The sequence below is a fragment of the Nuphar pumila genome, chromosome 2 (genome assembly GCF_984573655.1).
Source record: "Nuphar pumila chromosome 2, dmNupPumi1.hap1.1, whole genome shotgun sequence".
Classification (NCBI taxonomy): domain Eukaryota; kingdom Viridiplantae; phylum Streptophyta; class Magnoliopsida; order Nymphaeales; family Nymphaeaceae; genus Nuphar; species Nuphar pumila.
In genome coordinates, this window is record NC_143250.1 from 96908524 (window position 1) to 96923267 (window position 14744).

Below are 14744 nucleotides of genomic sequence, written 5' to 3' on the forward strand. Positions count from 1 at the left end.
ATTTGAACTCGTTATGTCCTCACAAATAGGCCCTCTACTAGATGAGAGAAGTCCTTGTGAGCAATCTGGAGATGAAGAGTTTTATCAACTGGAGGCCTGCCAATGTATGGTCAGTGAAGGGTTTTTTTTATGGCCTAGCTAAAAATAAAGAAGGTTTAGTCGTATGGACCTAGTGCCTAGACCACCTCTCTGAATGGGAGCATATACTATTTCCCATCAAACCCATGATGGTTTCTACCTGTCTTCGTTGCCCGGCGAAAGGAATTGGTGAAACAGCCTAGTGATCTCCTTCTCTATAGAAGCTGGGACGGCGTAGATAGACAGAAAATGAATTGGGATGGAAGAGAGGACCGGTTTGATCATGACAATTCAGGTACCAAGCACGCCAGGATCATAAACCTCGGATCCGATCCACTACTGGACGCCAAAGGGATGACCCAACACGATGTGGATGGAATGGGAAGACCAAGGTATTTTGTGGGCAGTGTAGCGATCGAGCATCCACATAAGAGGGATGCAGCAGCGTGGTGCGGGCATCCGTGTTGAAGGTGTATGGGTGACATTTTTGCTCATTGATACAAAGACCCGATATCATTGAAAAAGATTTCAGAATGAAAGCTCCTGGACATTTATTCCGGGGAAGAATGTCCAATAACTAATAGATCGTCTGCGTATTGCAGGACCAAGAAATGGAAACCATTGAAGGAGACCAGCTTAATGAAGTCAAAAGAGTTAGAACTCCTGAACATGGCTGCCAGACCTTCCCCATCAATGTCAGAGCAATTCGGGGTACAGATTAAACAAAAAATACGTAGAATTATATTTTCATAAACTTTTGAGCTAGGCCATCAATCCACACAGTTTGAACGTGGTTATCTATAAGGTGGAGTTTGATAGGTGGAAGCAACCGACCAAAGGTCCCACACTTCATAAAAACCCGTAAAAACCTAGAATGGTTATGGAGAGAGTTATTGAATTTTATGAAGCATTATCTTTAATTAATGGGGAGAGTTATTGAATTTTATGAAGCATTATCTTTAATTAATGGGGATTATATCCAATCCACAAAGATGCTTATATAAAAAAGCCAATATGATATATGACAAAGCATCCTTTATTCTCAGAAGATTGTGGAGAACCTCACAATTAGAGATGGGCTGAAATAGCTCAATTCAAAAAGCATGTATTTTCACTGAGAAAGAGATTTGAATCCCCTGACTCATTCGATTCAGTTGACTCCATTCATACCGGATTTCGGAATCATTGGGTTCCAACATTGGTATCAGAGCCACCCGATTAAGTGAACCTCATGCTGCTGGTTGCCACCCTCATGGTGGCTTACTGCAGGGGGCACGGCCTGGAGGAACGAGTGGATCCGGATTCGATCCTATCCTGAAGCTCAGGGGGCTTCCCATCATATCATAGGCAGAGATCAGAGCTAGAGAAAGAGCAGCAGACATGGGAAAACTGAACACAGAACTAGAAACAACCACTGATATATTAATTGAGCGACCTTTATACCAAGAACAATAATGCTACGTCCAGCTTCTTCTTACAAGGATTTAAAGGATGCCCAATTAGGCAGCAAAAGAATCATGACCACCAACACTTGTATACATCTTTGACAGTTCTCCAGCTTGAGGATGATCTCATTCTGTAGCACAAGCACTCAGCTGCATGCATACGAGCAACCATGCACAAGCTAATTCTCAGACCACCTGTGCACCCAACCTCATCAATTGCTCAGATGGTGAGGCCAATGTCCCCCAGCATCAACAAGCGCACTGGTAACGTTAGCATGACCAGCATATCAACACGGTGAGAAGCGATCAACCTGCCAAATCTCATCAATGAATCACGGCTGCCTTGGATGACGATCCCCACAAACCTAAACATCTGCTTGGATGTGCCAGCAGATTCTTGTAGGCGTTGTTTATGCTGCAGGGAAACAGCAGAACCCCTGCTGCCCTCTTCCAAGTCTTCTGTCATCACTAATGACCACCATGATTTCCGCCACTGCTCTCTCTTCTCCTTCCTGATGCATCGTAGCTCTTGCCTGATGATTCCATGGACAGACCAAAGATAAGAACTCACATCATGGTCCCTAGATATGGTCCCTTCGGAACCATATGCACCGGGATCACTCAGTGTCTCAAGTGGATGTGGTGAATTAAGAAAGGCAGCCTCAGCTGCCCTCAGCTGGGCTCCGACCATGGGGCTGGAGTTGGTGCCATGCCCATCCAGAACGTAGAGGCCACTGCCTGATGGAAGAAGGTGGTGATGAGGAGAGATGCTCTCTTCTGGCTGCAGGATTAGCATTTCCCCCATGGGAGCATATAACAGTTTCTGTGGGCAAGAGTTGAGTTTTAGTAACAAATCCTGCACATATTAGAACAGTATTTTGCATGACAAACAACTTTCGTATAGAAGCCTTGAATTGGAGGTGTATCCCCCAGTGCTATTGGGAGCAGTGGTGTTGCTGAAATACTGCATTGGGAATGGAGCTGACAGCTCAAACAACGCATTCTAAAACCATTCACAAGAGGATATTTTTCTAAACTCCATCTTCAACACCACATTTTGGCAACACATGGAAATGGTGTTTCCATCTTAATGCAAGGCTCCCAAAAATACACAACTGCAGCCCTGAGAAATGACAAGAAAATCAAAGAGAGCTGTTTCTTCTGAATTACATATGGAGAGGTAAGGTTACATGAAAGCACAACCAAGTCCCTGGAGAAAATATTCTCGTACATTCATAAATATTCACTATCAAGCACCAGAAAAAATTGAAAAATAGTTCACAGAAAAACTACATAAACATGAACCAAAAGTAATTCTACAGAAAATCAGCAGCATACCTGGTTCTTAAGACAAGGATGGTTTCGGAAATTAACATTGACAGCTTTGAGCAGCTCTGCAACATGATCTGGGTAGATGCATGAGAAAGCTCTTGGAACTATGTCCCTGTGCATGGTTATTGCTTGAACATGGTTCCGAGGCAAACCCAACTTGCGGAGCAGGTAGTCGCCACCACACATGATGCATGGCGACCCGAAGGTGATGACAGGCAATAGTGAAGAAGTTGGGATTTCTCCTCTTATAAGGAGCATGAGGCTGACTAGAAGTGCGAGGCTCCCTCCAAGGGAATGACCAGTAAAACGGAAAGTAGCTGAATTTCCATGGCATTTTAGGTGATTTTGAACTTCAGGCAGCATCTGCTGGTAGATTCCTTTTGCAGCCTCATAGATCCCTCTATGGACAAGGACATCCAACCCCTGTTTATTGTGGCAAGAAGTTGAACAAGTGAGATGCTGTTGGTAAGTTCTTTATTTTTTTTGACAGAAAAAAATCTTATTAAATCCTAATTAAAATGTGAAGAACAGGAAACAAAAGCACGGTGACAAGGTGTCACCAGCCCTTGTCACCAGCACAGTGAATAACTAACACCATTAGAGTATGTTTGATGCACCATTCCCAGCGGGATTCGGACAGAAATCTCACTGGGAACAGCAATTTCCAACCGCCCGTCGATGCGTCTCTCTCTCTCTCTCTCTCTCTCTCTCTCTCTCTCTCTCTCTCTCTCTCTCTCTCTCTCTCTCTCTCGCTCGCTCCTCTCCCTTTCGCTTTCGCTCTCGCTCTCCTTCCCTGCTTCAAACTCACTGTCGCCGTCGAGCAGGTCCCTCTTGCACCCACCGTCACCGAGCTCCTTCCCCACCCGTGTCTCGACGAATCCGAGATCCTTCCCCACTGTCGTTGTGTTCCTTTCCCACCGCACTGCATCCTGTCTCCTCTCTCTCACCTTAAATCCTAACCGGTAAGGGTCTGCTCCTTCTCTTTCCTCCATTGTATAAGAGACACCCACAAGAGGAAAACCACGGTAAGGGTCTCCCGTTCTCTTTCCTCCATTGTTTCTCCTCGAGCTCGCCTTCAGGATCACCGCCCAAGGACCCGTATGAGGAGCACACCTACGAGTTCGTCAAGTCGTTGATAGAGAGCAATGATTTCTATTCCAAGGATTTGACAGGATTGAGATTGTTTGTATATAGGAATCGATGGTGTTCAATTTTTTTTGGATTTATAATGTTGGATTGGTTAATTCGACGATGGTGGTGGTTGGTTGATGGTTGATGGTTTTACCATATGGGTAGTGGAGAAACAATTGTTTTTTAAGGAAAAATGGAGATTGGGATGTTAGTTGGTGTTAATTGATTGATTTGGTGAATGTTGGTTCCCAAAAATTTGATGGGGTTGAAGATCGGAGAGTCCCCAGAGAATGTTGATATTGATGATCAGAGAGGAGCAAGGTTTATTCTCCGTCTTAAGGGGGGAGATTTTGCAATATATAGAATGGGATTGCTTCTGCAGTTACTGAATTGGCAAGAATCAGATTGAGGGTTCAAAAAAAATTGGTTGGTGCAAAATAAGAAGCAATTGATCACTCTGAAGCAGGGGAATAGAAGAAGATCAATGATTTTTTGTGTTTATTAGATGAGAGAAAATAAAAAAATGTGAAAATTTGGATGGATCATTTGTCTTGCATTATATGATCGAAGTAGCAGAAAAAAAAAAGAACTGTGGTTCTGACATTAGTGATAAATTTCCAAAACTTCTGTCTAAATAGTTTTTTGTTTATTAGAGCTTTTTTTTTTTTTTCTAATGCTGCTCCTTTCATTTGGTGCAATATGAGACTGTAACCAAGCAAAATGAAAATTGTATATTTTATTAGATAATTCAATGCGGTTGAACTAGGAAACAACTTGAATTGGTGATGAGCACACATACAAAATGCAGTATTGCAATCAACAACAACTACGCCTTCATCCCAAAACAATTGGGGTCGGCGATATGAACCAAAAAAGAAAATCATTCTGGGTCGTCCACATGAATCCTTCTCCTCCAATCATTTCTATCCAATGTCATGTCCTCGGTGAGGTTCAAAGCATTCATATCCTTTCCTATCACCTCCATCCATGTCTTCCTAGGCCTACCCCGACCTCTTTTAACTAATATATTTTCCCATTTCTCCATCCTTCTAACTGGAGCATCATTAGGCCTTCGCCGAATATGTCCAAACCACCGTAAACGATTCTCTCTCATCTTATTTTCAATGGGTGCAACGCCTACCTTCTTACGTATCTCCTCGTTCTGAATCTTATCTTTTATTGTATTTCCACACATCCATCTCAGCATACGCATCTCAGCTACACTCATTTTTTTAATATGATGTCTCTTGGCAGCCCAACATTCCGTACCATATAGTAAAGTGGGCCTAATAGTCATCCTATAAAACTTTCCCTTCAACCGCAATGGCATTCTACAATCGCACAACACTTCAGTTGCACTTTTCCATTTCATCCACCAAACCTTTATCCTATGATTTACATCTCCATCAATTTCTCCATACTTTTGAATGATAGATCACAAATATTTGAAACAATCATCCACCGGTATTTCTTGCTCACCAAACTTTACTACACTCCCATCACTACTTTGTTGCGTACTAAACCGACATTCCATGTATTCTGTCTTACTCTTACTCAACTTAAAACCTCTTGCTTCCAATGTCTGTCTGCATAATTCTAACTTAGCATTAACCTCAGCTCTAGACTCATCAATCAAAACAATATCATCTGCAAACAACATACACCATGGCACATTTTCTTAAATTGATCTCGTAAGCTCATCCATCACTATAGCAAATAGGAAATGGCTTAAAGCAGATCCTTGATGTAACCCAACCGTTATAAGAAAATTGGTTGTCACCCCTCCACAAGTGTGGACATTGGTTACTACTCCTTCATACATATCTTTAATTATACTAATGTACTTGAGAGAAACACCTTTCTTCATCATTGTCCACCAGAGAACGTCCCTAGGTACTCTATCGTATGCCTTCTCCAAATCAATAAAAACCATATGCAAATCTTTGTTCCTCTCTCTATTTCTCTCAATAAGTTGTCTAAGAAGATGTATAGCTTTCATAGTTGATCTTCCAGGCATAAAACCAAATTGATTCTCCGATATCATGACAACCTTCCTCAACCTAGACTCAATCACCCTCTCCCAAAGTTTCATAATATGACTCATGAGTTTTATACCACGATAGTTTGTGTAATCTTGTATATCACCCTTATTCTTATATAGAGGCACCAAAGTACTCTTCCTCCACTCATTAGGCATCTTATTTGTCCGTCAAATCTTGTTAAAAAGATTTGTCAACCATTCTAAACATTTCCCTCCCAAGCACTTCCAAGCCTCGATAGGTATACCATCTGAGCCAACTGCCCTTCTTGATTTCATTTTCTTCAAAGCCTCTGCAATTTCTTTCTTTTGAATCTTGCGCATGAAGTCACGATTCATCTCATGAAAAGGAATGGAGAAGTCTCCTAGATCCTGAGCATGACTTTCATTAAATAGCTTATCAAAATAATCTTTTCATATCTCCTTAATCTCCTCATTTTTTACTAAAACCTTTTGCATTTCATCTTTGATACATCTAACCATACCCAGATCCTTTGATTTCCTATCTCTCATCTTTGCAAGCCTATAAATATCCTTCTCGCCCTCTTTGGTATCCAACTTATCATAAACCTCCTTATATACCTTATCTCTCACGTTCTGAACTACTTTTTTAGCTTCCTTCTTTGCTATCATATACTTCTCCAAATTCTCATTATCACGACTCTTACTTAGATTTCTATAACACTCTCTTTTAACCTTAATAGCTAATTTGACATCCTCGTTCCACCACGATGTATCCTTACCTAGCGGTGCACCGCCTTTAGACTCACCCAATACCTCCTTAGCCACCTTTCTCACGCCACCCGCTATCTTATTCCACATTGATTCTGAATCCTCCTCGAGACACCAATCAGCTTCCTTAACTACCTGCTCTACAAACATTCCTTGTTTAGCTCCTTTCACTGCCCACCACTTAATTCTAGGATTTATCCTATGTCTATCCCTTTTGCGGCATTGTCTAATTCTAAGATCTAAAATTAAGACTCCATGTTGTATAGCTACACTTTCTTCTGGTATAACCTTACAATCGATGCAATAACCCCTATCTCTCTTTCTAAGTAGGAAAAAATCTATCTGACTCGTATTAACCCCACTTTTAAATGTTACTAGGTGAGACTCCCTCTTCCTAAACCAAGTGTTTGCTAAGATCATATCATAGGACAAACCAAAATCTAAAATCCTTTCTCCACTTTCGTTTCTTTCTCCTATACCATAGCCTCCATGGGTACTCTCAAATCCATCCCTACTAATGCCTACATGCTCATTAAGGTCACCGTCGATGAAAAGCAATCTCCATAAGATATCCCTTGTACTACTCCATCTAAATCTTCCCAAAATTGACGCTTAATGGAATCATCTAAACCTACTTGAGGTGCATAAACACTAATAATATTAATAATATCCGTACCTAATACTAATTTAATAAGTAAAATCCTATCACCCTTTCTACGGACCTCAACTACATTATCTATAAACTCACGACTCATAACAATTCTTACTCCATTTTTATTCCTATTTATTCCTGTATACCAAATCTTATATCCCCAAGGTTCTATCACTTTTGCTTTCTCACCTACCCATTTGGTCTCTTGTAGACATAAAATATCAATCTTTCTCCTACACATAAAATGCAGTATTGCAATCAAATGATGAAATTGTAAGCTTATCATATAAAGAATCTGCAACGAGGACACCAACTTAAGGTGGAGTCACAAGTTATTTTTTGATGACCAATGCTAAACCATGTTATTTTTTCCATGCGGATCAACCTATACAACGATTACAACAAGTTATAACTACATTAAGCTGCAACGGCATAACCTAAAAACCTCTTCTTTTCACCAAATGAAACAACACACACTAATTGTTTCATTGATCAGGTCATCATATTTGCACATGATATTGGTTTTTAGCATGAAACATTGAATTTCTTTGTTTGCCTTGGTTGGTCCTTTTCTTTCATTATCTACACCTACTAACGAGATCAGTTCCAGCTTGAATGGCCAGTTTGTGGGAAGAGCATTTACATTTTTCTATGTAGAATGTATACTGAGTCCTTGTTAGCTCTTTCTTGTGAAGGTATCCACATTTCAAGTTTCATACGGGTGTTTTTTTATCCCATCTATGATCTTATTGTTTTCCAACCATCTAATCGTGAATCTTTCAACCTGCTTTAGATTAGTTGAGATTGTTAAATTCAATTAGATGCTAGACAGCTTCAAGACATGCACAGAACAATTTATTTCTGACCCACCTCTTAAAGCTATGGACAAACTCGCTCATCAGCAAAGTTTGATAAGGTATCTTCAACTTAACACCTTCACAAATCACAACCACACTGCTGGCCATGCGGGCGACCCCAACGGTGGCGATTGTATAGTGACGTTAAGCCACAACTTTTTCCCTTTCACTCTTTTTATGTTATCCAATTCGAGATCCATATTCGAGGCAAAAATCCATATTTGGGCAAAAAATCCAATTCGAGATCCATATTCGGGGCAAATATCCAATTTGAGATCCTTATTTGGAGCAAAATCCATATTCTAGGCAAAATGACATTCAAGGTCCATATTCGGAGCAAAAATCTATATTTGGGGCAAAAATGCCATTCAAGGTCTATATTCGGGGCAAAAATCTATATTTGCGGCAAAAATCCAATTCCAAATCCATATTCATAACAAAAAATCATGAATCTAAATATAATTTCGTAATTGGATCCATATCTGGGCAAAAAACCATAATAAATTTGTTAAAACATATAAAATGGTGGACGGATCGGGTTATACGATCCAAAATGAAGTAATTTGACCCATTATCCATGACTGTCCAAGTTGTCCACACATCGTCATCAAACAATGGACATTTGGAACATAGCATTTGAGTATGGTCCAAACAAACGTTGGACTTGAAATAGTTGTTACGGCACGAACAAAACCAATGTTTTGTTCAGTTCTTTTTGTCCATTTCGTCCAACCCTGGACAAGCCATCAAACATACCCTTAAGTAACGAATAGAACAGCAGACAAACATAAAAGAAGATAGAAGAGTGGCATCCAAAAAGACCTATAGAGCAACATAAAAGATTATCAGCCACATACTGCAGCTGAGGGTGAACTTAGCCCAGGCAGTAGGTTGTGATTCCTGTTATGACAAAATCTCCCGTCTGCTGCGTATTTGCTTTCAATATTAAGCAGTTTCCTGAGCCACAAATTGATTTTTCTCTTGAACCCTGCCATGTTAGAACATAGGATAGGAGTCTAATGGATTTTCTTCAGTAGCTATCGGTAAGTTTGAACATGACGCAATTGCAAAATGTATTAAACGGCCCATTGAGAACTAGTACATTCAGCCCTATAAAAATTCCATATGTAACGAGATTTAATTACTCAGCTCATCGGGTAGGTGATGACATCAAACAAGTAATGGTTTGAAGATCCAACAGAAAAAGATCAACATAATAACATATCAATTATATATGTGTGCCAACTTCCATGGCAAAGGGACGAAGGCATATTTTATGTAATAATTTGATAATATATATGATGAACAAGGGCCACTGTTACAGAGTCGATGATTCAGTTATGATATAGAGGGAAGCCTCTATTAGCAATAGATCGGGAACACAAAAGACCATACTAAACATGTTCCTTTTGATTAACAGTGTAATCTATCACGTGTCTATTCTATCATACACAGGCTTGCTAATCCTCGTGTCATACCCTACTTACCCCATACCTGCAACTGTACCTATGTGAAATATCCAGTAACAGATTCATGGAACTAGTGGAAAAAGGGATTCCTTCAACCATGAAAAATGCTGGGTGATGGTGTTAATCCGTAGTCTACTGAATACCAGAATGTCAATTGACAAATTAACTCCCATTAGTGGAAGTTCTAAGTACTAATTTTCTCCAATTCATGGATGATACAAGGCAGAGAAGATGAATTATAGGTAATTAACCAAGTTTGACACTCGATTGAATCTACATAATCAGGCTTCAAAATGAAATCAATAATATAAAGAAAGAGAATAGCAATATGATTAACTACTAACTAGGATATTAGGCAAAAAAAATACTCATAAAAAACAAATGCAACTACAAGAAGAATCTAATGCCAAAAACATTACCATTGCACAAATCTCAACAACAGCTTAACAAGACAGTGTAGGCAGAGTGCATAACAGCTTACCTCAAACTGGATAGGCTCAAACAGCAGATTAGCTTGCCATGACGCCAATGTCTCAGATCCCTGAAAAATAAGACAGAACCACATTTGCTTGATTAAGAATATGGCATTAAAGCCAAAAGGGTCACAAAGCCTTCAAAATATAGAATTGAAGCAATCCCTCACGACAGGACTACCTGAATGACAAAATAAAGCATTTTGTTCTTGTCATCATCACAGGCGAACCATTCACATGGTGAAGAATGGACAGAGTTCAAGTCCTTCGCAACAGCTTGTCGTGTCTCCTCTTTTGCAGCAACCACGGCCGTCACAGATTTTGTTGTTTCCACAAGAGAGGTAACATCTGAGTTGGAAAGATCTGTTTCACAAGAGTCCATCCCAATGGAGCATCTTGCCAAGTCCACTGCAGCATTCATGCACTCTTCAGCTCCAATGGATGTATCAGCACTTTGCTTAATCTTAACACCTTGTGATTTGCCCTGTTCAGACTCAGCTGCCGCTTTTGCAGGTTCATTGGCCCTTGGTGATTTAAAGGGCAAAATACTTCTGGTTTGTGTGCTAAGATATGAAGCAGCAGCAGCAGCAATCTGATAAGCAACAGCTGGGCTTATACCTTTCTTCTTGTGTATCCCTTTATTTGGTTGATCAATCTTAGTGCTATCAGAATTGCTGAACACAGACTGCCCCTTTTCAGAAGGACTAGATTTTGCCTTCTTTTCCAATGAAGATGTGACAAACCGTAGGCCTAGGTATTTTAGGAGATGATCTGTCTGAAAAAAGGGAAAACAAGGGGCATCCACTCAGACCCCAAAAGTTTAATTGATAACTCACTGAAATTTCTACCACAGAAGGCATCAGGAGAATGCTAGAACAGACACAACCCATACTCTGAATACTGCAGAGAACGATTTACCATAAAGATGCTATCAAGATACAGAGGAAAAAACAAAGGGCACTTTGGTCTTATGCAGTTTTATAGAACAGGGATTATTCATTGTGGTCCGGGCACCTTGGTCAAACAAATAGCAGAACATGAAGAATAATAGTCCAAAATATCTATCAGAAACAATGCAAATAACAAAACCATCTAAATCATGATACAAAAAGATGTTTCTTAATGGATATAGATCATAGGTAAACATACTAAACAAGTCAAAATCTTCTAATACAAAAATTTGGCAGTAACAGCAATAAGAAATTCATGTCTTCATAATCACAAACAACATCATCAATCACAACATTAGCAACTATAATAATCCAGACTTGAGATCTAAACCAGGCAAACTTGAACGCATATACTTGAGTTCTCCTGATTTTCTTCATATGGGCATGGGAGAGAGGAAGAAGAAGAAGAAGAAATTTGAAGATGGGAACCTTGATATTTTGGATGCCGTATGCCAGATTGCCAAGATACGACATCCGGAAGTAGAACTTCGCCTCCGCCAGCGAGACCCGGCGCAGTAATCGTGAGAAGGAGTCCCTATCATGAGAAGCCTCGGCACTGCCCTCCGGCGAGCAAGAGGCCTCATCCTCCACCGAGCAACAGCCGTCCAACTCCGCATCACAACCGCGATCTCCCTCATTCCCTACCTCCTGACTCTCAACAGAACCTAATTGGGCGTCCTCCTCCTTCCATAGTGATCTGACATGTAAGATCTTCAACACCCAATTCCCCCTCCCCTTGTAACCATTCGCCCTGCCATTTAGTTGCTCGAAATTCTCCTCTTCCTCATCATCTATGGCATAATCCAAGAATTGGGGAGCGATTTCTTCTTCGACATCTGTCTTTGCCGGCATAGGAGTCTCCGGTTTGTTAACCGTAGACCAGAGGGATCTGAAGGGATACGATAAAAAGGAAGAGGATGGCGATGCCTGTTGCTTCTCTACATTGACTGCATTGGTCGGTAATGGCGAATTGATATAGCGAGATTTCGCGCAAACTTGAACAGCTCCGCTGATGTTTTGGGCTCGAACGTCCAAAGCAGATGATGGCACACTAGGCAGGCTTGATTTCAAACACAAACCATCCATTTCCCTCTTTCTTTCTTCCTTTTCTTGGTGATGATGGAATCAACTAATGAGGACAATGGTATTTGGACTAAAAGAAGTAAAACCCAGTTTCTGCTTTTGGGTATCTAATCTTCTTCCTCTTACTTTCAATTCAAGGACCTAAACTATACAACCCCAAAAGGGTGAAGAATTCTTGTGATTGGTTTTTATCTTGGAAACTCAAACAGAAATGAGCAAAAAGGACACCAATTTGGTTGCAGTGCTTTTGATTCAACAGAAAACCATGAACCAAAAATACCCACAAAAAAGAGAAAGGAAGGCTACTCAAATTCGTTTCAAATGAATCAATGAAATCAAATGAGCGCCAGAACACACTAACAAAGTGGCACCAAGACCGGAAGCCTCCTCTTTCAGTTTTTCTCCATTAATACTGAAGGGTGGCTTTGTTGGTCAAACTTGAGACACCAACTAATTCCCTCCATTAATTCTCCAACAAAAATGGTGAACTCCCTTCCTCTCTCAACCATCCCTTCTCCAACTATATATGCACATGTGGGGACTTTGAATTCTTAGATTTTTGTTGCGTTCAATTTCTTTTTCTCTCTCTAAAAGTCCTTAATTTCCTGTAAACGTATTCATGCATGAAGCGTTTTTTTTTCCTTAATAAAAACTAATAAAAGAAAATGCAGAGAGGATACGGGATGGCAACACGTGCAGGACACGTTTTGTGTTTCTTCTGCCAACACACAACCAGCGGTGAGACACCTGTCTCTTACGTGCCTTTTAAGCTTTTACTCTTTCTGTCTGCCACTTAAGCAACCATCCTCCTTCCAAATGGTCTTGGTCCCACCTGTTATATCTGACTTGGTATTTTTTATATTTGTGATAATTTATAAAAAATACATTTATTTTTTTATTTTTTTCGTCAATCTAATCGTATGTGATTTACATAGTTTGTTTATTGAAATAAAGGTAGTTGACGTTAAATATGTCATGAATAATTGAATATTATATATATATATATATATATATTGTGTAATGTATATTCTGGTTATGTATATTAATATATTTTGTGAAGGCATGTATAATTTTGTATAATAGAAACATCTTATTAGTAAAGGAATTAAACATATTTTTATTTTTATTTTGTGTACTTTTTTATATTTTAATTGAGGTACCGAGTAATTCAACTAGTCTCGCCTAATCCTCGACTAGTCTTTTTAAGAGTCTACTGACTCAGCACTGTGCAACTGTTTTGACTACGTAGCTCTCATTTCCTCTCTAACACTGGCTCTCAACAGAGCTTCACAGAAAATTAGTGGCCTAGTTAGGAAAATAAGAAAAATCTATGGCAATTGATCATTTTATCAAATATGTTGCAAATGAGTGGGATCATGTTTAGCATGATACTTTGTTTTTTTAGTGAATTGGGTAATGTTCCATATCTGAATCTGAAATAAACATCTTGGCTGGATTTAGTAAACTTAGTTTTGAAAAAAAAAAAAGGTCGGTTTAGATCTGGTTGGGATTTTATATGCATAACTGGTTTTGGGTTCAGATCTGATGAGAATAGATAATATATGCTAGGAACCAGCCTGAATTATATATGGTGTATGAACTATTTATTTCTGATAACAAGGGGCAAATCCATTCTGGATCTATGTTGGGATTCGACCCACTTGCACCCATGACTGGTCGTGTATTACGTCCAAAACTTGATGAGTAAATTTCAGTGTTTCAGATTTTTTTATTATGATGAGAACCGGGCCACTTAATGGATCCGCCCTCCAGGGAGGCACACCTTAGGTGGGGCCCATGACCACCCTGCTTTACGTGACCTACTTTCAAAAGCTATGGACACACCTGTGCGCGGGTTTGATCTGGCACCCTGATGCAAGAATGAATCAAAAGATTCAGGTTCATAAGGATCTATTGGATCTATTTGTATTTTGGATTTATGTTTGCTATTTTGGATCTTCCTGTATTTGGATTATTGTATCTGATCCACAATTTTAGGATAGATTTTATTTTTTTAGGTCATATTAATTGGTACTTTGTTTTTATCAGAATTAGGAAATCTTCTTCTTTAAGAAGATAAGAGATTTAGAAGAAGCACCAAAGTTGAAATACGAGAAATTTATAGTTTTATTAAATTTTATGTTATTTTCAGTTATGTGTTGCATTTCTTTTCAATCTTCTATTTATTTCTAGTTATTTTTAGATAATTTTGTATAGCTTCTACTTTGAGTATCAAATATGTAGGTTTCAAGAACACCCTTCCTAAATTGCTACATGATGCATGAATGGAGCAGAAGAACCGGGTTTATAAGGATCTATTTGGATATACTTGTATTTTAGATTTTTTTTTTTTTTTTTGCTATTTTAGATCTTCTTGTATTTAGATCATTGTATCTGGTCTACAATTTTATGATAGATTGTATCTTTTTAGAAGGTTATCTTAATAGGTAGTTTGTTTTTTTATCAAAATTTGGAAAAAATTTTCTTTAAGAAGATGAGAGATT

The 14744-nt window shown here is 39.2% G+C and overlaps 1 protein-coding gene across 1 annotated transcript; it reads right to left on the reverse strand.

Annotated features, from left to right (window-relative positions):
• Window positions 1-1292: 1292 nt before the first annotated feature.
• LOC149846283 (phospholipase A1 PLIP2, chloroplastic-like) lies at window positions 1293-12670 on the reverse strand. The gene is made up of 5 exons (XM_089997923.1): window positions 11587-12670; window positions 10389-10982; window positions 10216-10275; window positions 2862-3278; window positions 1293-2346 (listed from the first exon to the last, which is right to left on the reverse strand). The coding sequence occupies exons 1-5, from the start codon at window positions 12241-12243 to the stop codon at window positions 1744-1746; spliced, it is 2331 nt and encodes a 776-aa protein (XP_089854049.1). The 5' UTR covers window positions 12244-12670; the 3' UTR covers window positions 1293-1743.
• Between the last annotated feature and the right edge of the window lie 2074 nt (window positions 12671-14744).

Bases quoted from the DNA above. Each gene is read 5' to 3' on its own strand.
- LOC149846283 (XM_089997923.1), bottom strand. From the start codon at position 12,243: ATGGATGGTTTGTGTTTGAAATCAAGCCTGCCTAGTGTGCCATCATCT. The intron at 10,983-11,586 runs GTTCCCATCTTC...CCCTTTTTTCAG, and splicing joins ACGGCATCCAAAATATCAAG to ACAGATCATCTCCTAAAATA. The intron at 10,276-10,388 runs GTAGTCCTGTCG...CTTATTTTTCAG, and splicing joins TGCTTTATTTTGTCATTCAG to GGATCTGAGACATTGGCGTC.